Source organism: Otolemur garnettii, unplaced genomic scaffold, assembly GCF_000181295.1.
Source record: "Otolemur garnettii isolate 467f Iridium unplaced genomic scaffold, OtoGar3 scaffold00015, whole genome shotgun sequence".
In the NCBI taxonomy this organism is placed as follows: Eukaryota; Metazoa; Chordata; class Mammalia; order Primates; family Galagidae; genus Otolemur; species Otolemur garnettii.
Window position 1 is genome coordinate 23,302,323 of NW_003852410.1, and position 24,412 is coordinate 23,326,734.

The window sequence follows — 24,412 nt, forward strand, 5'->3', positions numbered from 1 at the left end:
ACAGCTCACAGCAACCTCCAACTCCTGGGCTCAAGTGAGTCTCCTGCCTCAGCCTCCCAAGTAGCTGGGACTACAGGCACTCGCCACAACGCCTGGCTATTTTTTGGTTGCAGCCATCATTGTTGTTTGGTGGGCCCGGGCTGGGGATTTGAACCCGCTACCTTAGGTGTATGTGACTGGCGCCTTAGCCGCTTGAGCCACAGGTGCTGAGCCTGAAAGTATTTTCCATGATGTCATCTGAGCTTGTGGGAGGTTCTTTCCCCTTTCCCATATGATAGCATACTTTCTGTTTTGGTTCATTTTTTTTTCATTCTCTAGTTTTGCATGTAGCTGGATGATAGAATGTCTATTTTCTTTTCTCAGGTGAAATTAGATGCTTGGTGCCCTTCCCCCATTGTTGATAGGATTGAATGAGCCTCATAAAGTGCAGGAATGTGTCTTAACAGTCGTAAACAGGATGTTCTAGGATGTGCACAAATCCTCATGTTAATGACATTGTTTAATTACACGCTCTGCATCCCAGACTTAGCGAGTTTATTTCTGACAGATGTCAGCTGCTGTGCACCGTACACATGGCTCAAAACCTGGAGGGCTTTTAATGTAGGTAGAGGCTGAGGTACCCAGGAGTTTGCCAAGTACCAAAGACTGGCTTTAACTGCATTGCCGAGGCAAGTACTGACATATTCCCTTGGCTAGGGAGGCATGTTACACACTGGAGACTAACAGAGAAATGGTAAAGCCAGCGCTCAAGAGAGTCTGCCGAGAAAGCCCTACCCCCCGGGTTCACCAGTGTGTTTGCTGGATTTCCTTTTTCCAGGAATATTTACTGGCTTTATTTTTCCCTTCCAGAGAGAGGGAGAGACCCAAGATATGGGTGATTTGCTTGACTCTTTCTTTAGGAATGAATTTCTCTGCTTGCCTTAAGAAACTCATCTGCTATTGAGTTTCGTGCAGGGGGAGGGCTGCAGAAGTTGGTTACATCCTGCTGGGGGAATTATCTTTTCAGTAAGTGGAAACAGGCACGTGGTATGGGAAATGGGTGAGTGATCTGTGTGCTTGCTGCCTGCAGGTTCACCAGTACTATAGCTGTCTCCCAGAAGAGAAAGTCCCTTATGTCAACAGTCCTGGAGAGAAGCTGAGGATCAAGCAGCTATTACACCAGCTGCCACCACATGACAATGAGGTAAGGGGCTGGAAGGGGCCTTATGAAGACTTTTCTTAGAACTTTCCATGAAATGGTATCTTTTTCATAATCGTAATCTCTTCCTGTGATCAGTGAGATTACCAACAAAAAAAGTCTGGCAATTTATTTTAGGTTTTAGCTTTCTCAATTAGAGGTGAAAGAAACTGTCCAAAGTCCTTACTTCTGGAGTGTTATTGAAAAAGCAGAGTCTCATTATGAACTAGAGTAGCCGTGTGCTATTTGGGGGCAACCAGGGGGCACTAAAATTTATAAGCTCAAGTCCAAATGTTCTTCCTTGAAGGAGAATATGCCACGTGGGTTGCCTGCATATGTTGGAGAGATGACTGAAATTCCCTGGGTCATTTCAAGCCCTGCAAAAACTTGGTGACTCTCTTGAATTTTCAGCATCATTTCGTATTAAATGAGTGTGCAAGTTTTCCACATTGCACTACAGTAGAAGTGACATGTCCAGATTCACAGCTCTGAACATCTTTGTTTTTGTCACAGTAAAGTCCAACTTGTTTTTTGTACTGTTGAAAGTGTGGCTAGCAGACTGTCCTTTTTCCTGAACCCAGACATGTGACATTATAGGCAGGCATTTCCATCCCTGAGGTCAAATTGATTATAAAGGGAAATCTGTAGACATGCATTTAAAAGGTCATCAGGCTGGAATGGTTAGGTTTACAAACAAGAAATTAATTTTTAGGTATCAAGTTTTTTAAAAATAGTAATCCTGTCAAATTGAACTGTCTACTTTGCATTCAAAACAAAATGTAATTTTAAAGTGAAAGGAGAAATAACCCAGCTGGACACCAGCTTTCTGCCAGCGTCTTCTGCCCACAAGCTGGATCCCAACAGTTCAGTCCCCAAAGGAGATGAGTGTTTTTTAGTCCCATCATTCCATGTTTAAATAAAAGAAAATAATTTGAGAGCCTCAAAAATGAATTTCAGTAAGTAGGATAAAAACTTAAAAATCTCTCAAAAAAAAGCAATGATTCTTTTTTTCTGCTGCTTATTTTAGACTTCATAAAACAAATATAAATGATGTTTTTTTTTTTCCTTTAAACTGGAGAGCAGGTATTGTAACTTGATACCCAGTTAACTAATTTGGAAGGGAAAATGCTGATTTTTACAAGCAGAAGGGGTGTGCCTGTCTTTAAAAGCATGTCCATAAAATGTCAGTGGCATCACCATATCTTCTGGGATGCTCAGGTCACCACAGTTCTCTCTCTGGGATATTTACATGAAGACTTTTGGGGGTTTTTGGTTTGTTTGTTTTTTTTACTTGATGGGAGTGATTGGCTATTTTCTACTATCAATGATTAATTCTGCTTCTGGTCAACTGTGCTTTCATGAGAAGAGACACCATTCAAATTACAATTTACTGTTGGTAGGAATTCAGAATGTATGACCAGGGGCAGATTTGATATGACCCTGGTGAGGACAAAGAGTGATTGTGATTCTAAAGTAAATATTTGATTATCCTGTTTTTCACCCAGATAAGGCAATGTTGATATGTACAGCTGCACTGGTTTTCAAACTAGGATGCAACCTAATTCACAGGGTTTCCTCTAACCAGCTGTATGAAAAATTATCTGAGCAATTATCCTGATATCCAGATGACTCCAAAGTAAGATGGGAGGTGGATTTAGGACCAGAGTTCCTAAGGCGTGGGATATATGTGACTCTGAGTGGGACATGGACATGGCAGAGAACAAAATCAAACCACATAGTAAGAGAGTTGCTCTCTTTTAAATTATATTTCATTTCAAGGAGGAAATTTCAGGCTAGGTGTAATGTCTCACACCCATAATCTTAGCACTCTGGGAGGCCGAGGTGAGTGGATCTCCTGAGCTCAGGACTTCAAGACCAACCTGAGCAAAAGGGAGACCCCATCTCTACTGAAAATAGAAAAACTAATGGGGTACCATGATGGGCACCTATAATCCACACTACTCAGGAGGCTGAGATAGGAAGAGCGCTTAAGCCTAAGAGTTTGAGGTTGCCGTGAGCTGTGCTGCCATGACACTCTAGGTACTGTATTCTGGGCACAGAGCAAGACTCTGTCTCAAAAAAAAATGTAGAAGGAAATTTCAGCCTACTGCTAGCAGGTGTCTTACCCCTCTAACTCAGAAGCAAGGGGCTCCCCATTTTGGGATCTCCTGCAAGAGCCGAACCACAAGGTCTGTCCTCACTCCATTTGGGTCTGTGGCCACCTTCCAGGTTTTGCAGGTGATGGTAGTGGTCCATTCGTAGTCGTAGTATACCTTCTTTTTAAATAAATGTATTCAGGTTTCTAGAAAGTGAGTCAGTATTAAAAACATCGTTAAGTAAATTATAGTTCAAAACTACAGCACAGTTTTCAAAGTGTGCATAAATAAGGGAAGAGAATGAAAAATACTGGATTCAAATAATGTCTTTAATGCCTCCCCCCAAGTTCTGTGTGTTTCTGTGTTTAAAAAGTAGAAAAATACCTTTGTTTTGGCCTGGCTCAACAAAAGCTCAGAAGGCAGCCCTTACCCTCTTGTACACAGACAAACCTGCAGGAGCTTCTGGGCAGCACCACAGAAGATGCCTCAGGACCCACTCCTTAGGCTCATGCCTTTCCCTGTTTTTCCAAAATGGGACAAGAAAACGGAAGAAGCTCTAAGCTCGTAGACAACTGTTCTGGCTCACTGACCGAATGTCATTCTTGCTATCAAAGATCATTTATATGGGGACGTAGAAATAGAAGTATTTAGTCTCTATAATCAGTTTATAAGAAGGAGAACATTCCAGATAATCGACGGCACCAAAGCCACCCCAGATAATTAGATCTCAGTGTGATGGGCAGAGTGTGGCAGTAAGGGTAAGGAGCGGTTCTAGAGCCTTCAGCCTGCCAAGGATGAGCTTGAGTTCAGAGCCTTTAGTAAGCTCTTTTGGCTGTGCACAATCTTCACAGAGGTGAAGTGAAGATTGGTGGGGTGTTAAAGTTAAGGCCAAGGCTATAAAAGAAAATGGGAGCGTGTTTAATGAGAAAACTTAGAGGCTTGAGCTTCAGGAATCTCAAGGAGCAAGGGTGACTTCCTCTTTGCCATTCTCCGTGTCTTTTTAGGTCCGATACTGCAACTCCCTGGATGAGGAAGAGAAGCGGGAGCTAAAGCTGTTCAGCAACCAGAGGAAACGTGAAAACTTGGGCCGAGGGAATGTCAGGCCCTTCCCAGTCACCATGACGGGAGCTATTTGTGAACAGGTAAGTGTGGATTCTGAGGAGTGCAGTGGCATTGTTCTGGCGTCCTTTCATTCATTCATTCAACACTTGTTTTATTGGGTGCTTACCATGTACCAGGCCTTGGAGAAAGATACAGCATCAAACAAAAGACTCCTTCTGAAGAGTAATGTTTTAGGGCAGTGGTTCTCAACCTTCCTAATGCTATGACTCTTGAGAACCGCTGTTCTAGGGGAAGAAGTCAAACAATAAATTCAATCAACAAAATGGAAACAATACAGCAGGGAATGGGGCTAGGAAGTACTGGATGTGTGGGGTGGCTGTGATTCTAAGTGAGGTGGTGGAAAAGACCCCCGAAGGTAGGGTTTGAGCAGAGACACCAAAGATGTGCAAGAGGAAGTGAGTTGTGCAGATCTAGAGGCAAAAGGGCCCTGAGGCAGGAGGCAAGCTGACCAGTATAGCTGGGCAGAGGGAGTGAAGGGAGAGAGTCAGAGTTCGTGGAGGACCGTGGGGCCATTAGAAGGATACAGCAGAGGAATGACATGATGCATGTATATTTTTAAATGAGTCCTTTAGAAAATGGAGTTTACCTAGGCCCTGGCTCTCTCCTGGGAACTTCCCAGGATCAGTGCCATTTAGTGGGGATGATAAATGATCTTCTCCTGTGGTTTGGGAGTTCTTTATCTAGAGGTGCATGCAGCCCACTGCATTTTTCCTGGGACCCTACTAAGTTGAAGAGCCTAGATTTGCTTTTCCTCCTTCCCGCAGAGTGCTCAGGGCATAGTGAGGGAGACTTACAAAGGCAGAAAAGTGGGAATCCAGCCCACTGGGGTTCACCTTGCCCCACCTTTCAGCTGCCAAAAGCTTCCTGGTGTTGATCATCATTCTTGGCGCTTCTAGAGGTCTTGCTGCTTTTTTAACAGCCCCACCTAACTTTGTAGGCTGTGGGTGGACCCAGCAGGGAGTGAGGATATGTCAGCTGGATCAATGAAGAGGACGCAGGATACTACCCGAGGGAAGAGATACCATTTGGGGCCCTTTTCTGAGATTTCCGAGGGGTAGTATGAGAAGGTTCAGCTGGGAAGGAGAAGCTACTTGACCAGAGATTTAGCAGTGGGGTCTTCATTAAAATCTCCCTTGGGACCTACTTTAGAGATGCAGGAAGTCAGTGGCTACAATGCAAGATTCATTGTGCTCAACTCAAGCCCCTCTCCACTCTCCAGTCTCCTGAAACCAGGCAAGCAGGGCTCACGTAAAGGGGAAGGAAGGTTGGGCATTCTCATGGCAGATGTAGAGAGTAGTGTGTAATAGTGCCAAGATGGTGGAAGTAGAAAGATTCATAAGTTCTACTCATGTTCCTGCCAGATGATCTCAGCCAGATTACTTTTCCATGGTTTGTCATCTACCAAAGGGGGATGACAAACGCTATAAAATTATGATGAGAATTAATTAGGATTATGTATGCATACGTTAGCTCTAGGAATGGTCCCATGAAAGGGACATACAAACATACAAACATGTGTTTGGTCACACATGGCTGAGGTCCCAGAGACTATTTCATGAGGACTTGACTTCATTTTATTTTATTTTTTTTTTTTTTTTGAGACAGAGCCTCAAGCTGTCCCCCCGGGCAGAGTGCCGTGGCATCACAGCTCACAGCAACCTCCAACTCCTGGGCTCAAGCGAGTCTCCTGCCTCTGCCTCCCAAGTAGCTGGGACCACAGGCGCCCGCCACAACGCCCGGCTATTTTTTGGTTGCAGCCGTCATTGTTGTTTGGCAGGTCCGGGCTGGGGATTTGAACCCGCCACCTTAGGTGTACGTGGCTGGCGCCTTAGCCGGTTGAGCCATAGGCGCCGAGCCTTGACTTCATTTTATATGATGCACTTCAATCCATTCCATGTCTATGGTGTGGGAAAGTTTTGGAAGTAGCTTCTCCATTCTTTCAACATTGTCCCCAGATCTCAGCCACTCATGTGGGAACCTGTACTGGACTCAGGCCATCAGGCTTGGCACTGGCTTGTGGCCTATGCCAAGATCAACAGAAAGCATCTCCCTGGACCCACTTCTTCACATTTCCCTCCAAGACCTACAAACCATATTTTTTTTACCCCAACCCCCACCGTAAACATGGGTCATCAGGGATTCCGCCTTGTTCTGTTCTACATAGAGGAGGAAACTTTGAAAATGAGCAAGAAAGTAGGGAAGGGATATGAAAGAAACCCCTTCCATAGTCTGGCCTTACGACAGATGCCTGTCAATCAAGACTATGGAAAAAGATGGAGGAAGCAGGATAAAAGCAGGCCTGAAAGGCCATGGAAGGCAGGTAAAAGTGGGCGTGCTTTGATGGACTCCCCTCCCCCATCCAACAGCACAGGCCCCAGCTCCTCTCTGCGGCTTCTCCTGGAGTTAGGCTGGGCTGTGCTTCTGCATGGAGCTTGCAGTAGGTAGATGATAAGGGGGACTTCACTGTGCCAGATTACCTTCTGCCTACAGAGCCCCTGTACATTATTATGCCAAAAGAGCTTTATTTTTTCTTTCCTACCTTTCTGATTTTTTTTATTCTCCCAGTTATTTTATCTCCATCTTAATTGTGGGTCCTTGGAAAGGAGGATTGGGGAGGGCAAGAGAAACCTGCCCTGCCACGTGTGAGCCTAAGTGCTCAATGACCAGCCATGGGCAGTGGTGGTTTGTCATGTGTATACCGCACTGAGAGATGGGAGCTAATGTGGGTACTGATTCTTGTGTTTGCCTTGCAGTGTGGTGGCCAGATCAATGGTGGGGACATTGCTGTGTTTGCCTCTCGCGCGGGCCATGGCGTCTGCTGGCACCCACCATGCTTCGTGTGCACTGTCTGCAATGAGCTCCTGGTGGATCTTATCTACTTTTACCAGGATGGGAAGATATACTGTGGCAGGCACCATGCCGAGTGCCTGAAGCCACGCTGTGCAGCCTGTGACGAGGTCAGAGCAAACTCCAGCAGGCTCTCAGCCCTGCCCGTCACCCCCTCGGTTGCACCATTGCCCACAACACGTGGTCCTGTGGTTTCCTGCTCAGAGGGAAACCATAGCCACTCCATCCTCTATGCATTAACCCTTGAGAAAGAGAGAGAGAAGTAAAGAGAGAAGCCCCCTTCCTGGTCACTACAGTGTTTGGGTTGTGGCCCACCTTAGTGAACATGACAGTCTCATAACCTCCTGGTGGGAAGACAATTTCTATAGCCAAGGAGATCACCAAGTGACACATAACTAGCACTAAGTCGGTTCTGAACTCTTAGAAAAAAGAAAGGGCAAGGTACAGCTTTAGATTTCAGTCCTGATCCCAAGCAGTAATCATGAGTAATGGAGTGCAGCTTAAATCTTAAAATTGTTTCGTTTTCCAATTTTCAGGAGGGCGGGTTGGTTAGAGAAGAGAAGAAAATGGATAGCATTATTATCAGGAGTTCTGATTGGAAATTTAGAAGCCAGATGCATGCCCCATCTTGACACCTGTGCCCCATGCTCTGAGAGCTATTTGAATTTACTACCTAGGTAAGAAAGCAGAATAGAACACAGGCCCCCGCCTGGCATTCCTGCCCCACCAGAAGCAGGCCCTATGGAGATCCAAAAGACCTGATTTAGCTTTGTCAATTTAAGAGCAGAAAGAATAATATTCTAAACCTGTCTATTTTATGAGAATAATTAGGAGAAAGGTGTTGGCCAGGAGTTCCCTCCTGTGCAGAGAAGTGTTTTGGGGTCTGTCTGACCTTGCATACGGCCAGTGTGGGAGGTAACACTCCCGTACTCAGTGGGAAAATGCACTCTCACTTGGGCTGCTTTTACCAACTGCCTTTGAGGGATTAACTCTTCTAGGAGGAAGCTGGCCTGCCTAATGCAAATAGTGATATTCTAGACTAGAGAGATCCTCCAGGCAGATAGTTGGAAAACTGAATTCAGGTCCAACTCTGATTCATGGTTCGATTTCCACATCTGTAAAACTTTGTGAAGTTCTCCAGTAGTGACAGAAGATGAGGACTGTAGAATTTTTGTTTGGCTTTGCACCCCTAGCACAGTGCTTACAGTGCCAGCTACATACACCAAGGCTGGTGGGTTCGAACCCAGCCCAGGCCAGCTGAACAACAATGACAACTGCAACAAAAAATAGCTGAGCATTGTGGTGGGCGCCTGTAGTCCCAGCTACTTGGGAGGCTGAGGCAAGAGAATCGCTTAAGCCCAAGAGTTTGAGGTTGCTGTGAGCTGTGACGCCACAGCACTCTACCGAGGACAGCATAGTGAGACTCTGTCTCACAAAAAAAATTTTTGTTTATTGTGATATAATTCACTTAGCATTAAGGTTCACCTTTTTAGGATATATAGTTCCTGGGGTTACTAGTGTATCCACAGAACGGTGCAGCCATCACTACTATCTTGCAGACCATTTTCACCAACCAAGGAAAAACTTTGTATCCATTAGCAGTCCCTTCCCTTTTCCCCTCTCTCCAGCCCCTGGCAGCTACTATCTCTTCTGTCTCTGTAGATTTATATGTTCCAGACATTTCATATAAGTGAAATTATATAATGTGTCTGTCACCTGTTGAGTCTACTTCTTTCACTTACCATGACGTTTTGAAGGTTAATCCAAATCATAGTATGTATAAATACTTCATTTCTTTCCATGGCTAAATAATTTTCACATGGATGTATACATCACATTTTGTTTAGCCATTTATCAGTTGATGGACATTTAAGTTGTTTCCCCTTTTTAGCTATTGTGAACCATGCTGCTGTGAATATTCATGTACACATTTTTGTGTGTACCTATATTTTTAGTTCTTTTTAATATATAGCTAGGAGTAGAATTTCTGGGTCAGACAATAATTCTGACTGTAATTATTTTAATAAATGCCAGTCTTCCAAATCAGCCATACCATTTTGCATTCCTACTGTCAATGAATGAAGGTTCCAGTTTCTCCACCTCCTTACTAACCCTTGTTTATCATCTGTCTTTTTTTATCATAGCCTTTTTAGTGGGTGTAAAATAAGATTACATTAAGATTTTTATTCACAGTTCCCTAACACCTAATAATTTTGAGTATCTTTTCATACATTTATTGGCTATTTATATATCTTCTTTTTCAGAGAAATATCCTTTTAAATCCAATGCCCCTTCTTCAATTGGGTTATTTTTCTATTTTATTGTTGACTTATTTACATATTAAGTATACTAGTCCAAATATATAATTTGTCAGAAATATGTTTTAGAAATATTTTCTCCCATTCTGTAGTTGTATTTTTACTTTCTCGAGATGCCCTTAGAAACAAAAGTTTTTCATTTGAACTAAGTGTACTTTTCTGTGTTTTCTTTTGTTGCTCTTTGCATTTAGTATCATATCTAAGAAACTGCCTCATCCAAGATCATGAAGACTTTTATCTGTATTTTCTTCTAAGATTTTTATAGTTTTTTGCCATATTGGTCTTTGTTCCCTTTTGGGTTAATTTTTATACATATATGGTCTGAGATAGACATAAAGAAAATTTACTCTTTTACATAAGGCTATTTGTTGACAAGACCATTTTTTCCCAGTGGAAGGGTCCTGGCACCCTTCCAATTAATTGACCCTATATGTATGGGCTTATTTCTGGACTCTCATTCTATTCTTTTAATTTATTATATATGGGGTGGCCATAAAATTCATGTGTAATTTTAAGTTGCACACTATTTTAAATTGCACACACAAACTTTATGGCCACCCTGTATATATCCATCCTTATGCCAGTTCTACACTGGCTTAATTACCATAGCTTTGTACTAGGTTTTGAAATCTGCTATTTGAAATTTAAAAATATTATATCAGGGGCCAAAACACAAATGCTTTTGAGGGCTAGGCAGGTATTATAAATGAAGATGACCTATTTTCAAGCAATGATTATTATCACAAATTAGAGAGCTCAACACTCACCTGCAAACAGCCTTCCCTCTTCTTAGTGCTCACTTCTTCCTGCCATTCAGGAATGTGTGCTGAGCGTTGCCAAATGTGTGTTTTTAAAAGATAAATCCACGCGTTTAAATGATGTTTCCCACTTTTTAAAAAATGCTGTGTACAGGCCAAACGAACCAGATATGTATGTCCAGTGTGCCTCTGAGCTGTCTTTGTATTCTCAGGATAAAACATTCTTTCTCTTATTAAAATGTTGTTAAGTTAGTCACTGGCTGGCACAGAAACCATATTTAATTGTGCTTTAGACAAATCCTCATACATATAGGAGCTGATGTAGATATTAATAAATAAACATATATAAATAGAATAAACATATATATACAGACTTCTGTTTAATAAGTCACAAGTGGGTCTGCTTCCTTACCTTTCTAGTGTGGGGCCCCATAAATTTTCTTGCTTCAAAGTATGTTCTTATGTCTGGGTCTCAAACGCTGACCATTTGGCTTCCCATCTCCAGATCATCTTTGCAGATGAATGCACAGAAGCCGAGGGGAGGCACTGGCACATGAAACACTTTTGCTGCTTCGAGTGTGAGACAGTGCTGGGTGGCCAGCGCTACATCATGAAGGAGGGGAGGCCCTACTGCTGCCACTGCTTCGAGTCCTTGTATGCGGAATATTGTGACACTTGTGCCCAGCACATAGGTGAGCCAGTGCTTGGCCCTCAGTTTGTCCTTTCTGTGACTGGATGTCCTTTGTGTCTGGTATAGTTTGAGTATCTTTGGTTGCAAGTGATGAAACTCAACACATACTAGCTTATGTAAAAAGGGTAATTTCTTGGATCATGTTACTAGAAAGGTCAGGGAGTATACTGGCTTCAGGTACTGGCTTCAGGTAGGTAGAGATCAAGGGCTCAGACAAAATCTGTATTTTTTTCTTCCTCTACGTCTCACTTCAGTTTGCCTTCTTTTGGCATCATTTGGGAATAAGCTATTTTCACCTGGTAACCAAGATGACCCACTAGTTATGCCTAGTCTTAGTACTTGTATTCTCAAAAGGAGAGGGACTGTGTTTCTTCCAGTTTCCAAGTCTATTCCTCCAAATGAGAATCTTATCAGTGCTGCTTTGGTGATACTCAATCCAGGGGCTGGGGGCAGAAGGAAAATCTGAGGGAAAAATATAAACAAATGTCTTCCATAGCCTCCTTGGAAAAAGTCACAGATCAGCAGAGGAAAGAAGTCTTCTTAGTGGCAAGGAACAATCTGGGAAACCAGACAACTTCTAGTAAGCATGTCTTTAAAAAAAATTAGCAAAAGCTCCCCCAAGTAAATGCAAAGCAAACAAACCTCAAATAACTCAGAAGCTACTATTAATTCCCCAAATAAGCAGCAAATCCGAGATGGTAAAGATCATTTTCCTTTGCAAATAACTGATTCGTTCAACCCTTCAACACTGTCCCAGATCATACAGCCTTGTGGCTTCTTCATTCAAGTTGCCTTTTCTGGCACCTTGGGAATGAGCCAACCATTTAAAAAAAAAAAAAGTGGTGAATCATCCTGTGACTTGTGCAATCCCAAGAAGTGTGTTCAGAAGCTGCCAACTTCCTACCTATGGTGAGGAGCTATGGAAGTAATCTGTTCCACAGCTCATTTGGTCTCCTGTAAAAGTTTTTATTGGGACCAAAAAGAAGTGGCTTTGTCTTCCTGGTTCATCAGGAGTGATGTGTTCAAATGAACAATATTTGGAGAGCTCTGGGTACCCATAAAAATCCCAGCTTTGGGGGCAGAATACCTACCACATGCTTGATGGCGCCTTGTCATGGGGCAATCCTGTCCCACGGACTCAGGCCTGTTCCTATGAGGCCTTTCTGAGCTGGAGTTTGTCCACCCAGGGCTGGGCTCTGCTGTGGAGACTGTAGTGCAGTTGCAACCTCCCTGGGGTTGGTGGTGGTTGGTCAGTCCCTTTTCCCCGACCCCTGAAAACCTCACTCCTCTCACAGCCTGGTGCCTCAACTTTGTGCCCAGGAGCTTTCAGTTCTCACAGGATTAAAACAGTCAAACAGACCTTTCAAGCTAAGGGCTAGCAAGGGTGGAGGGCGCTCAGCTGCCCATGTGAAAAAGGAGAGGGAGTGGCCAGTGTCAGGGAAGGTGGTGCACCCCATGCCCAGTATCGCTTACCTCAGATTGGATTCGAGTCTGCAGAGAAATGCTGGCTCAGATGTGCAGGGCTGAGTGTACAGAAACAGCCCACAGCAGCGATGCCCCCATCCCACTGGTATTTCTGTTTCCTCTGTCTCTTTCTATGAAGGCTGAAGGCCTCATTAGAAACGGCCACTTAGAATTTTTGCTCAGCGCATGGGAGAGAGAAAATCTATCTCTGTCCATTGCTGTGGCATGTATACCTCAGGTGGCGCCTGGTTTTCGTCTCTTTCTCTCTTCTCCTAACTACCTAGGACTCTTACCGGCATTCCCTTCTTTCCTCTTAAATCCATAAAAAAGCATCAGTGTTTTATCAGAAAGGGGGCACCATGGCCTGCAGTATCTCGCTGCTGTAGTTAAAATGTTGTCCCTGTTTGTTTTACGTCCACTTTTCTGTAAAACGTGATTTCCTGCAACAGTGAAGGGTGTGCTCTGTATATCATAGATTCCTCAGTCTCTGGATGTGTTACCTCGGACCGTACTGTACAAATATTCCATATTTATATAGTTGCTCAGAGCAGCCCCTGCATCAGCCGCTGTTGCTAGGGCAACGGTACTTTTGCCTGTGCGCAGCAGAGTAAACAGTCCTATAAACAGACCGAGGCTGTGGCAGCAGTAGACACATCCACCCTCAGGGAAGTACTTAAAGGGCTTAGAGAAGGAATAAAAAAGGAACACTTAGATGTTGGCCAGCAGAGCCCTTTTCCAGATGTTTAGAGTTCAGGAGCAGTTCAGAGGACCATCTGACATCGCCGATGCTTATCAGGGGCCACGGTCTGCTGCCCACTGGGCCCTCTTTAACGACCTGACTCCCCTCTGTGAGCCCATCCTTGCCTGAGGCCCCCTGTCCCTGGGAACTAGGCCTCGCCGCTGCATCTGAGCATGTTTGTCGCCAAGCATGGCGAAGCAGCTGGTGGCAGGCAGGCCATGGGGACTGGACTCCCTGTGCACCCCAACAGTACAGAGAGCGGGGGAGGCTGTAGCTGCTTGAGATGTGTCCCTTTATTGAGTAGGGACACAATAAAGGACCCAGGAGTAAAAGGGAGTGGGAAGGAGGGAGGGGAGGGGAGACGGAGAAGCCTCCTAGTTCTCTCTTGAACTGCATATAGGCAGTGACCCTTAGCAAAGAGAGAGATGACCTTTCAGACCTATAGCAAATAATAGAAGAGGAAAAAAACACTTGTCAGGCCCAGGTCTCAACACTGTGTATGTATTAACTCTGAATCCTCACAACTAACCCTGCGAAATAAGTACTATTATCATCCTCACTGTGCACCTGAGGAGACTGAGCACAGAGAGGTTAAGCCACTTGCCTAAGGTCACACAGCTAAAATGCTCCAGAATCAAGATTGAGCATAGGGATGGGCTTCAGCATTTCTGCAACCAGCAGTAATGGGATGGAGCTGGGATTTGAACTTGCATCAGTCAGAGTCCTTATGCCTCTTAACAACTGCCGAATCTTGTGTCCCTGAGTTGTCTGCTACTGCTTCCTCTGTGGGCCTGGGGCGGAAGTGTCCTTGGGGTCCCAGCCAGTTCCTTGTCACAGTGCTAGGAGGATGGAATTGATCCAGTGTTCCTCTCACTTAGGGAGCCCCTAGTGGCTACTCCCATCCCTTTAAAAATCCCTTCATAGTCCGGAAGGCCACTTCCAAAGTGAAGAGAGAACCTTGGTCTGAGAAAGAGCTAATGAGGGAAGAATTTACCTCATGCCTCCTGAGCAACACAAACGTAAGCTGGGGAACAGACAGGGAAGGGGAGAGCGAGGCTGCCTTGGCTGTGGCCTTTTATTCTCACAGTTCTCTTTCTCTCCCCAGCCTTTGGTCCCTGCCTCTCTAGACAAGAGTCCAGAAGTTATTCCTTGAAAGTCTGAGGTCAGGAACTCTCAGCCACTGAAGGTAGAGGTTCACATCCGTGCTCTTTCCTGGAAGGCTGTGTGTAGTTGTGTGTCAGGACTCCCACAGAGGTCCCTTCCATCCTGAGTCATTACGTGGGGCTTTATTTCCTCCGCCCCCCCAGAGAGCCCCCCCAAAAGTGTGTGCTTCCCTCCTGCCAGTTTGGCAACTTCTGTAAGAGGAAAGTCTGCTGTGTCAGTGCCTTAGCAAAAGTCCAGGGGACCCTCAGATGAGCCAGTCCCTGGGGGCTGGTCCGGGGCTGGACCCAGAGGTGTCTCTAACCTCAGCCACAGCTCGTGGCCTGAGGAAGGCAGGGAGGTGGTGTCCTATGGGGGGAATAAGTCTGATAACTTAGTCAGAAGAAGGCAGAAGATGACGAAAACCAGGTCCCCAGGGAGTGTGGGAGGCTCCCTTGGCATGCAGTATGGACAAATTGTGTAAACCAGGCACAGTGCTATCACTGAGAAGCCTTGGGAAGAAAGGGACACATGTGCTTGTGGGGGGCAATATCTTTTAAAGACCACATCTAGGGCTGGGCGTGGTGGCTCATACCTGTAATCCTAGCACTCTGGGAGGTTGAGGCAGGTTGACAGCCTGAGCAAGAGAGCAAGACCCCATCTCTAGTAAAAATAGAAAAACTAGCCAGCCATGGTGGCAGGCACCTGTAGTCCCACCTACTTGGGAGGCTGAGGCAAAAGAATCTCTTTATGCCCAAGAGTTTGAGGTTGCTGCGAGCTGTGATGCTACAGCACTCTACCCAGGGTTATGAGTGAGACCCTGTCTCAAAAATAATAATAAAAGTAAAAAATAAAGACCACATCTAGGTTTTCCTTACCAGGAGTTAAAATCTACTTTTCTCTTTCCCACTATTTTAGTCTGTTTGGGCTGCTATAACAGAACACCACAGATTAGGTGGCTTATAAAGAGCAGAAATGTGTTACAGTTCTGGAGGCTGGCAAGTCCAAGATCAAGGCTTCAGTAGATTCAGCATGTGGTGAGGGCCCATTCCCTATTTCACAAATGGTGCGTTCTTGCTGGGTCCTCACACGGGAGAAGGGCAAACAAGGTCCCTTGGGCCTCTTTCTACAAGCACTGATCCCATTCATGAGGACTCTACTCTAATGTAGAGTCCTGATCACCCTTCCAAAGGCCATATCTCCCAGGGCCATCACCTTGGGTATGGGATCTTAATGTATGCATTTCAGGGGAGACACAGACATTCAGACTATGGCATCCACTCAGCTGTCACAGTGACTCACCCCTGCAAATGGCACACTGGTGATGGGATTCAATACCTCTGTCCATTCACTATACAAAAACCAGGCCACATTCCAGGTCCTAGAGATGCCATAATTATTGTGTCCTCACAGAGCTGCACTTTTAGGGGGGCATATAAATAATAAACATGCACATGTGATGTTGCAATGTAAACCATCCTAATGTGAAGAAAAATCTGGCAGGTTGGGGGGAGAGTAATAGAGACCTGCTGTCAGGGTGGACTTCACAGAGGAGTTGGCTTTTAAGCAGACACTCAATCAGAGTGAAGGAGACAGTATCAACGTCAGCATTAGAAACAAGACTTTTCCTAGGTGCAGATCTCATGTCTGATTCTTATATTAATTTTGCCAAGTTACTTAACCTCATATCCCTCAATTTTCTGTGTGAAAAATGGAAATATTAGAGACCAACTTTGAACAGTTGAGTGATTAAATGAGTTAACAAAGGTAAACTTCTTAAAGCAAGGCATGATCATATGTTCGTATTACTGTCGCTGTTTATCTGGGGGGAGTGTGCTCCAGGCAGGAAGATTCCCAAGCAGGCCATTTTTCTCTAGATTCTCTGTGCTGGGAGCGAATGAGTTAAGAAGGAGCCTGCTGGTGGAATAAAGGGTTCTCGTAACAGGACATGAATACTGCTTCTGTGGGGGCCTGAGTTCTGATTCATTGACAACTTATTTAGCCACATCTGGAATCCTGCTGTGTATTTCACATCACAGTGCAGAGCTTGGGCAGCTCATCAGCCTCTTCCGTGTCTTCTTTTTCTTCAGGGATCGACCAAGGGCAGATGACCTATGACGGCCAGCACTGGCACGCCACCGAGACCTGCTTCTGCTGTGCTCACTGCAAGAAATCCCTCCTGGGGCGGCCATTCCTCCCAAAGCAGGGCCAGATATTCTGCTCACGGGCCTGCAGTGCCGGGGAGGACCCCAACGGCTCTGACTCATCCGATTCGGCCTTCCAGAACGCCAGGGCCAAGGAATCCCGGCGCAGCGCCAAAATCGGCAAGAACAAAGCCAAGACAGAGGAGCCCATGCTGAACCAGCACAGCCAGCTGCAGGTGAGCTCCAATCGGCTGTCGGCCGACGTGGACCCACTGTCGCTACAGATGGACCTGCTCAGCCTGTCCAGCCAGACACCCAGCCTCAACCGAGACCCCATCTGGAGGAGCCGGGAGGAGCCCTACCATTATGGGAACAAGATGGAACAGAACCAGTCCCAGAGTCCCTTGCAGCTCCTCAGCCAGTGCAACATCAGGACGTCCTACAGTCCAGGGGGTCAGGGGGCTGGGGCCCAGCCTGACATGTGGCCCAAGCACTTCAGCAACCCCAAGAGGAGCTCATCACTGGCCATGAAGGGGCACAGTGGCAGCTTCATCAAAGAGTGCCATGAGGACTATTACCCAGGGAGGCTGAGGTCCCAGGAGAGCTACAGTGACATGTCCAGTCAGAGTTTCAATGAGACCCGAGGTAGCATCCAAGTCCCCAAATATGAGGAGGACGAGGAGGAGGAGGAAGGGGGCATGACTGCTCAGCAATGCCGGACCCATCATCCCATCAGTTCCCTGAAATACACAGAGGACATGACACCCACAGAGCAGACCCCTCGGGGCTCTATGGAATCACTGGCCCTGTCAAATGCAACAGGTAGGTTGTCTTCCCTCAGAAAACCCAGGCTTTGGATGGCTTCTGTCTTTGATGAGATTCCCTGGACACAGAGCCTAAGTCGGGTCTGCGTGCTTGTGCTTCATTGAGATGGTGTTCCCCAGAGAAAGGGAGCGAGAGAGACAGCTGGGCAGGGGGAGCAGGCAGGGGAGGACTGAGGTCTCCATTGGAGTCTGGCTTCAGCCTAACCACAGAAGGCCCTGGAGGGTGCATTGCACCCTGCATTGGTTTCCTTTGTGCTAACGGGACTGATGTTTTGTACCACCATGTCAGTTAGTCATTGACTTTGGGCTAACAGGGAGCAACTGTGGGATGAGGTCGTGACTGTGGGCTTGAGGCAGACCCACTGGCCGAAGGCAGCCTTCAGGAGCAAAGCTGCGGTGGTGAACTGTTAGCAGTACTTACAACACCTGGGGCCCAGCTGACCCAGCCTGGTCCTACTTGGGACCATTTATGGTCCAAAGCATCCATGACAGCTTCTGAGACTGTTCTGAACCCCAGTTTCTCACCAGGGAACTGATTTTAATGTGCAGATAAAGACATAAGAAATGTGTGGCTTAGACAAAGAGAAAGCTGACTGGCTAAAAAGGACAGAAGTGAAGAGAGAGAGAGAATCCCATGGTTTCTATCTCCAACCAAGTGGTCCAGCAGGTTTGTGTGCATGTGAAGACCAATGTAGGTCTTCTGTAATATGGTGCCACTCTAAGTGGAGTCTGAGGATCGCATTGGCTGAGACCCATTACCCACCAGCAGGGAGATAAGCACCGAAAGTACTTAGAAGCTCTTAGAGTGGTTCAGCATTGTTGCCACATCCAAGTGCATGTTCAGTGGGCTCATGTTATTAATCAAAGCATAGACCCATCAGGGCACTGTAGAACTCGTAGGATGAGTTGTTTGTCTCATATGCTGTGTATCATTAACACAGGACTACATATCATTGGTGGTGACTAAAAATAAAAAATTGGTTCTTTACCACTAATAGCTTGGAAAGTGCTCTAAGATATGCTAAGTATATCTGTCCCTCTACAGGCAAGGCACTAGAGGAGGGAGACATCCATCCACCTCTTACTGCAGGGATTCCGTAATTAAAGGTGTCTGGTTGCTGATGGTGATGAGCTTGTGCATGTTAGCTCCTTCTAAGTGGACAGCCACCATCTAGCTCCAGCTGCTTGTCACCATGTGTAGGAATATTGATTTATTCATTGACTTACTCAACTAACTCTTACCATATGCCCAACTTTGTTCAAAGCAGTTTAAAACATTAGCTTGCTTAATTCAATATCATAAGGGAAGTATACTGTTACAATTCTAATTTCAGAGTTGGAGAAACAGAGAGGTTGAGGAACTCACCCCAAGTCAGCTAGCTTTTAAGTGATAGAGCAGGGATTTGAACCTGTACATATGATTCCAGAACTCTGCACTTAATCACACCATCCTGCCAACTTAACATGTGCCCATCCTGTCAGAACTTTTAGTTATTTCAGAGAAGTTTAAAATGAGAATTACTTTAAATGCAAAATCCTAAGATTCCTTTTATACTTTGTTTATTGAGGGTTTTTATCATGAAGGTGTGCTGAATTTTGTCAAATACTTTTCTTTATCTATTGAGATGATTATACATGGTCTTTGTTTTTGCATTTGTTTATGCAGTGAATCACATTTATTGATTTATGTATATTGAACTGTCCTATCATCCCTGGAATGAAGCCCACCTATTTCTGGTGGGTTACTTTTTTTTTCTGATGTGCTGTTGAATTCAGTTTGCTAGTGTCTTATTGAGGATTTTTGCATCTATGTTCATAAGGGATATCCATAGTTTTTTATTGTTGTTGTGCCCTTTCTTGGATTTGGTATCAAGGTGAAATTGCTTTATGGAATGAATTGGGGAGGATTCCCTCCTTTTTAATATAATAGCGTAATTTCTGTGTTGTAGATACCAGCTCCTTTTTGTTGGGGTTTTCTTTTATTACTGTTTTGATCTCAATCCTTTGAAATTCTGCTAGGCAAACGAAACATGGCCCTGCATTATGTCTATGCAGTACCTTTTACCTTCTGTTCCCCTTAAATATCTTCACATCTGTGTTCCCATTTGTCTCAGGACATAGAGCAGATATCCTCACCCCCATAGTTTAGATGAAAAAAAAATGAGGCCTTAGTGACTAAGCACCTTGCCTGATGTCCTAGAAGTGAGCAATTAGTGCAGAGTGATGACTGCCTGGCTTTCAGCCCAGGTTGTGTTAGTCTCAAAAGATTTATGTGCTATAATTATTTAAGAGGCCAGCAGATAAGTATATACTTCAGCCTCTGAAGCAGAATTTCTTAAAGCCAGACCGCCTGCTTTAGAATCATTGGGTTGTTTGATTAAAACACAGACTCCTGGGCCTTCTCCATCCCCTGCGTCAGAACTCTACAGAGGCAGGGCCCAAGAATCTGCATTGCAATCGGCATTGTCCAATATAGCAGTCACTAGCCACATGTAGCTATTAAAATTTAAATGAAATAAAAATTCCAGGCCAGCAGTTGCAGGACACAAAAAGTGCTTAATAGCAAAGGACTGAAGTTTACATTTTATTTGATTGTAGTTTATTTACATTCCAATAGCCATATGTGGCTGGTGGTAACCCTACTGGAAGGTATAGAGGACAGAAGTGATCTGATAGGATGGACATGATATTGAGCCCATCATTAGTCTCTAGAAGTCCTCACGTGCGCCCTGATTTTTTGGATTCTCAATTGATGATTAGGAGTACTGGTTCTGGAGACAGGTTCCCTGCATTCAGGGCCAGGCATCATCACTTAGGAGTTATGCAGCCTTGAATAGTCACTTAATCTCTGTTAAAACTCACTATCCTCGTCTATGGAATTTAGTGTTAGTGAATAGTAGTACACAACTTTTCTTGTATACTTTTTGTGAGGATTAAATAATAAATGCATTTAAACTCATTAATATAGTCTTTGACATATATGACTTTGGGTAATGGTTATCTGACAATTCTTTCTCCTCCTAACCATGTCATTTTGGCCTCTCAATGTGTTTGGGCTACTAACTTCCAGCACCCACCAGCTGTGCAGATTTGCATTTTAGGTTTGAGAATTCTTCTGTGGGCTTCTCCTTTTCCTAACTAGCATGACAAGAGCATGAGAAACAGGGGTTAAAGAAATTCATCTTGTGCCCTGGTGTGTCTGTGGACCCGTCAGCCAGGCGGTGTGGAAGAAAGACTGCTACAGATTGTGTCTAAGCACAGCTTGGTCGTTCTTCACCAGAGCAGACCCTCAGTAGCCTTTCACATCCTACACCACACATGTACATCAAGGACTAGACTTGGAAGGCTGGCATTTTTGCCTCTGTCCTTCGGTGTTACATTTGCATTTTGCTAGAAAATTCAGTGGTCTTTCTGAACCATCTGCATTTAGCAGTAGCATTCTAAACTGCCTGCATATCTTTAAATCCCAGACTCACCATCCAAATACCAGGTACATCTCACGGAAGTCTTAGTGAAAATACCTTGATCCTTCAGCTAAAGCTAGATTTCAAGATAATAGATTTTTGTTTCTTCCATGGTCAGTAACTTATGTTATTGAGTAAGTCTGCAGTGTTTAATCTGGCATGAAGCATGATCTTTTTGTGGGCAGCTTTTGCTTCAGAACAGATCTGAAGGAAAAAAAAAAACCTGGTAGCTTCAGTGGTTTGCCAGCCTCAGATCTGGGCTTTGGCATCTCCCAATTTGTTTAGAACTGGATTGTACAGTCCCTTCTCCTCGGGAAAACACAATCCATCCCTTATGTTCACACAGGGTGAGTCAGACAGGCACAGTCACCATTTACACCACCACAGTGTGGGAGCCTTGCAGAATTTCATTAACCCTGCCCTTCCCTATGAAAGTCTCTAAAGCAGCTCTCAGCCTGGGGGAGGGGGGAGGGCGATCAGTGGGAGGAGGGAAGAGCAGTTGGCAGAATCTCACAATGTATACAATGTGAAGGTGTTCAATGCGCCCCCTGGGTGAAAGGCTTAACAACCTGAACTCTACCTTGGACATGAGAACAATGTAACCTGCACTTTGTTCCCCTCTCCCGTCCCACTCCCATCAGCCCTGGACCACCTCCTCCAGTTCTTCCTCTTTTACTAATTAGTTGGTCAATTTGGAGAGATGACTGGCACCATGGAGTGTGGGCAGGCAGGGCTGAATGGGGGGAGCATGTACATATGGAAAAACAGGACACCAGTGGACTTTTTATGATGTAATAAATGTCTTAGTACAACAACAACAAAAAAATTGTTCCCTCATATTAATTGGAAATAAATAAATAAAATTACAATAATCTAAAAAAAGAAATGACAATAATAACATTAAGAACAACTAACATTACTGAGTGCTTAGCATGTGCTAGATACTATCCTAACCACTTTACACAAACTAACTCACAACAATCTCACAGCAACCCTATGAGGTAGATATAGTTGCTGTTCCCATTTTACAGATGACAGAATTGAGGCCCCAATGGGCTAAATAGCCCAAGGCCCCACAGATTGGAAGTAGAGGAGCAGGATTTAAAACTGGGCATTCTAGCTCCAGAGCATGAGCCCTCAACCCCTGCACTATGGCTGATGTGAGTAATGATTGTAAAGATGCTTCAGCCGCTGATGGTGGTGATCATAACTGATAATAGTCACAGGACACCATTGACCTGGCCTGCTAATGACTTCACATATAGCATCTCTGCAAACCCTCACAACAGCCTTCTGAGAAAAGTCTGATTATTATACCTATTTTACAGATGAGTACACTGAGGTTCACGGAAGTTCTCATTCCCCCTGTGGTTGCCACAGGTGGCCAGCAGTTGAACCCAGATGTGGCAGAATGCAAAGTTATGCCATTAACCATTCTGATACTTATGCTCACAAGCAGGATCACCATCAAGAGGTTTGCACAAAGATTCTATCTGAAGAAGAAAGATTTCCCTTTCTTGTTGAAGCTGGTTTTGATGTGTTTGTTTTTACTCTGGCAATGCTGAGAGCACAAAGTTTGAAATGACAGCTGAATGACAGAGGACAGAGGTGGCAGTCTAAGATGATGTGCCAAGGTGAGAGGTAGGGGAAGAGAAGGCAGACATGCACCAATGGTCCAGGGGCTGGTGCCTTGGTAAGAGGCGCCCAGGGGAGAGAAGACCACAGCTATAGCTGTAAGTTAGCAGGGCAGGATTAGACCTGGGTGTGTAGCAGAGTTGGAGTTGGGACTGCCTCAGGCAGAGACCACACCACACTGCCACTGGAAAGTGTGAGCTGGTCCTAGTGAAGGACCCTACTGCAGAATGGTGAGGCTAGGAATGTGACTGTTCCCTGAAAAACAGTCAGATTGAGTAAGAGGTAGTTGGGTCAGAGAGAGTTTGGAATCTCTAGGAAGAGAATCCAGATGTGGACAAAAGAAAGGGAAAGATCATTTCTGTTCATTTATTCATTCATTTGTTCATTTAGCAAATATGACTTGAGTGCCTACCCTGGGAGTTACAGCAGAGTGTATGGGAGTGTAGACCTATAGACCTGTCTGCCAGAGTTGGAAATTGGACTTTGTGGTTTAATGGCTAAATGACACTGGGCAACTGAATTATCTCTTCTGTGCCTCAGTGTCCTCATCTCTGAAATGGAATGACAACAAGTGCTCCACCTTGCAGGGTTGTAATGAGAATTCAGTGAGTTAATTCATACAAAGAATTTAGAACAATGTCCAACACCCTCTCGCAATGAGAGTGCTCATTGAGTATTAGCAGCTATTAGTATTAGTAGGTATCATGGCCTATGTAAGCTGCTAGTGGTGCAATGTTGAGCCAAGCTGCACGTGCACCTTGCCCTTCTGGGCCTCATGGTCTAGTGGAGTTGGTTGATAGTAACTATCCAATTGTACAATAGAAAATAGCATCTATGATAGATGTGAGGATGAGGGGCATACAAAGAGGCTGACTCAGGGAAGTCAGCTAGGTCATCTTAAAAACATGATGCCTAAGGGATAAGGGAAGGGGCATTCCAGGCAACCAGAGCAGCATGTGCAAAAGTCCTGTGGTAGGACTTTGTGGCAAATATGAAGAACTGAAACAAGGCCCTGTGGTTTGGTAGAGCACAGAGAGTAGTAAGACTAGGTCGGAAGGCAAGAGCGAGGTAGTGCAGAGCCATTTAGGTATACTTTAAAGGCTTAAACCTTTCTACTATGGCAATGGAAATATTGGGCTAAGCAAGGAGGGAGATGACATGATCCAATTTGCATTTTGAAAAGATGGCTTCAGCTGCCACATGGAGAATTGATTGAAAAAGAACAAGCGCTGGTGCAGGCAGTTTGGGACTGTACAGCCCAGGCTAGAGTTGAAGGTTAATAGCATCCAAGGTGTAAACAGGACAAAGTCTCAAATAACAGGACCGATATGACAGTGACTTGAGGCATACAGTGTCCCAGGAGAAAGGGTCCTGGGAAACAGAGGGTGATAGATTTGAAAAACACTAGGAATGAATGAAGGTTTGCCTACTCTGTGATTTTTGACTCAGGACAGCATTAGCTAAAAATGCCTGTGTCATTGGCCTGGATAGTGGAGACACAGCAAGAGAAGTCTGAAAGGGCTTCCTGCCTTCTTTGATCACCCTTGCATGGTCCCACGCCTTTGACATGCATCAGTTATGAGGCGGCTTTGGCAGGGGAAACGTTTGTGCAATGCCCAACCAATGCATGATTGCTAGGAGGTAGTAAGGTAATTAGCATTGCTGGAAAATCAGAAAAGAGAAAGAAAACAATAGTGTGAGGATCTGAAGCAACAACTGGCACAATTCAAGAATGTCGAAAATGTTTGTTAATCCTTGTAACACAAAACATTTCTATGTTTAATTTGGACTAAGGACATTCTTCCTCTTCAGCGTAACTTGGATAGCCATCCTCTAACCCATCGGTTCTCAACCTTCCTTATGCCGCAACCCCTTAATACAGTTCCTGTGGGTCGTGACCCACAGGTTGAGAACCGCTGCTGTAACCCAAATTTTATTTTATTGTATTTTATTTTATTTTTGGTCTTTTCTTTTTTTTTCATTGTTGGGGATT

General features: G+C 44.8%; 1 protein-coding gene across 1 annotated transcript in view; it reads left to right on the forward strand.

Annotated features, from left to right (window-relative positions):
* PRICKLE2 (prickle planar cell polarity protein 2) overlaps positions 1-24,412 on the forward strand; it is a 131,741-nt gene that overhangs the window by 69,087 nt on the left and 38,242 nt on the right. The window contains exons 3-7 of the mRNA XM_003785517.2: positions 1,070-1,183; positions 4,278-4,415; positions 7,149-7,352; positions 10,824-11,010; positions 16,443-17,318. Coding sequence (XP_003785565.1) covers positions 1,070-1,183; positions 4,278-4,415; positions 7,149-7,352; positions 10,824-11,010; positions 16,443-17,318 — 1,519 coding nt within the window. The remainder of the gene's footprint in view (positions 1-1,069; positions 1,184-4,277; positions 4,416-7,148; positions 7,353-10,823; positions 11,011-16,442; positions 17,319-24,412) is intronic.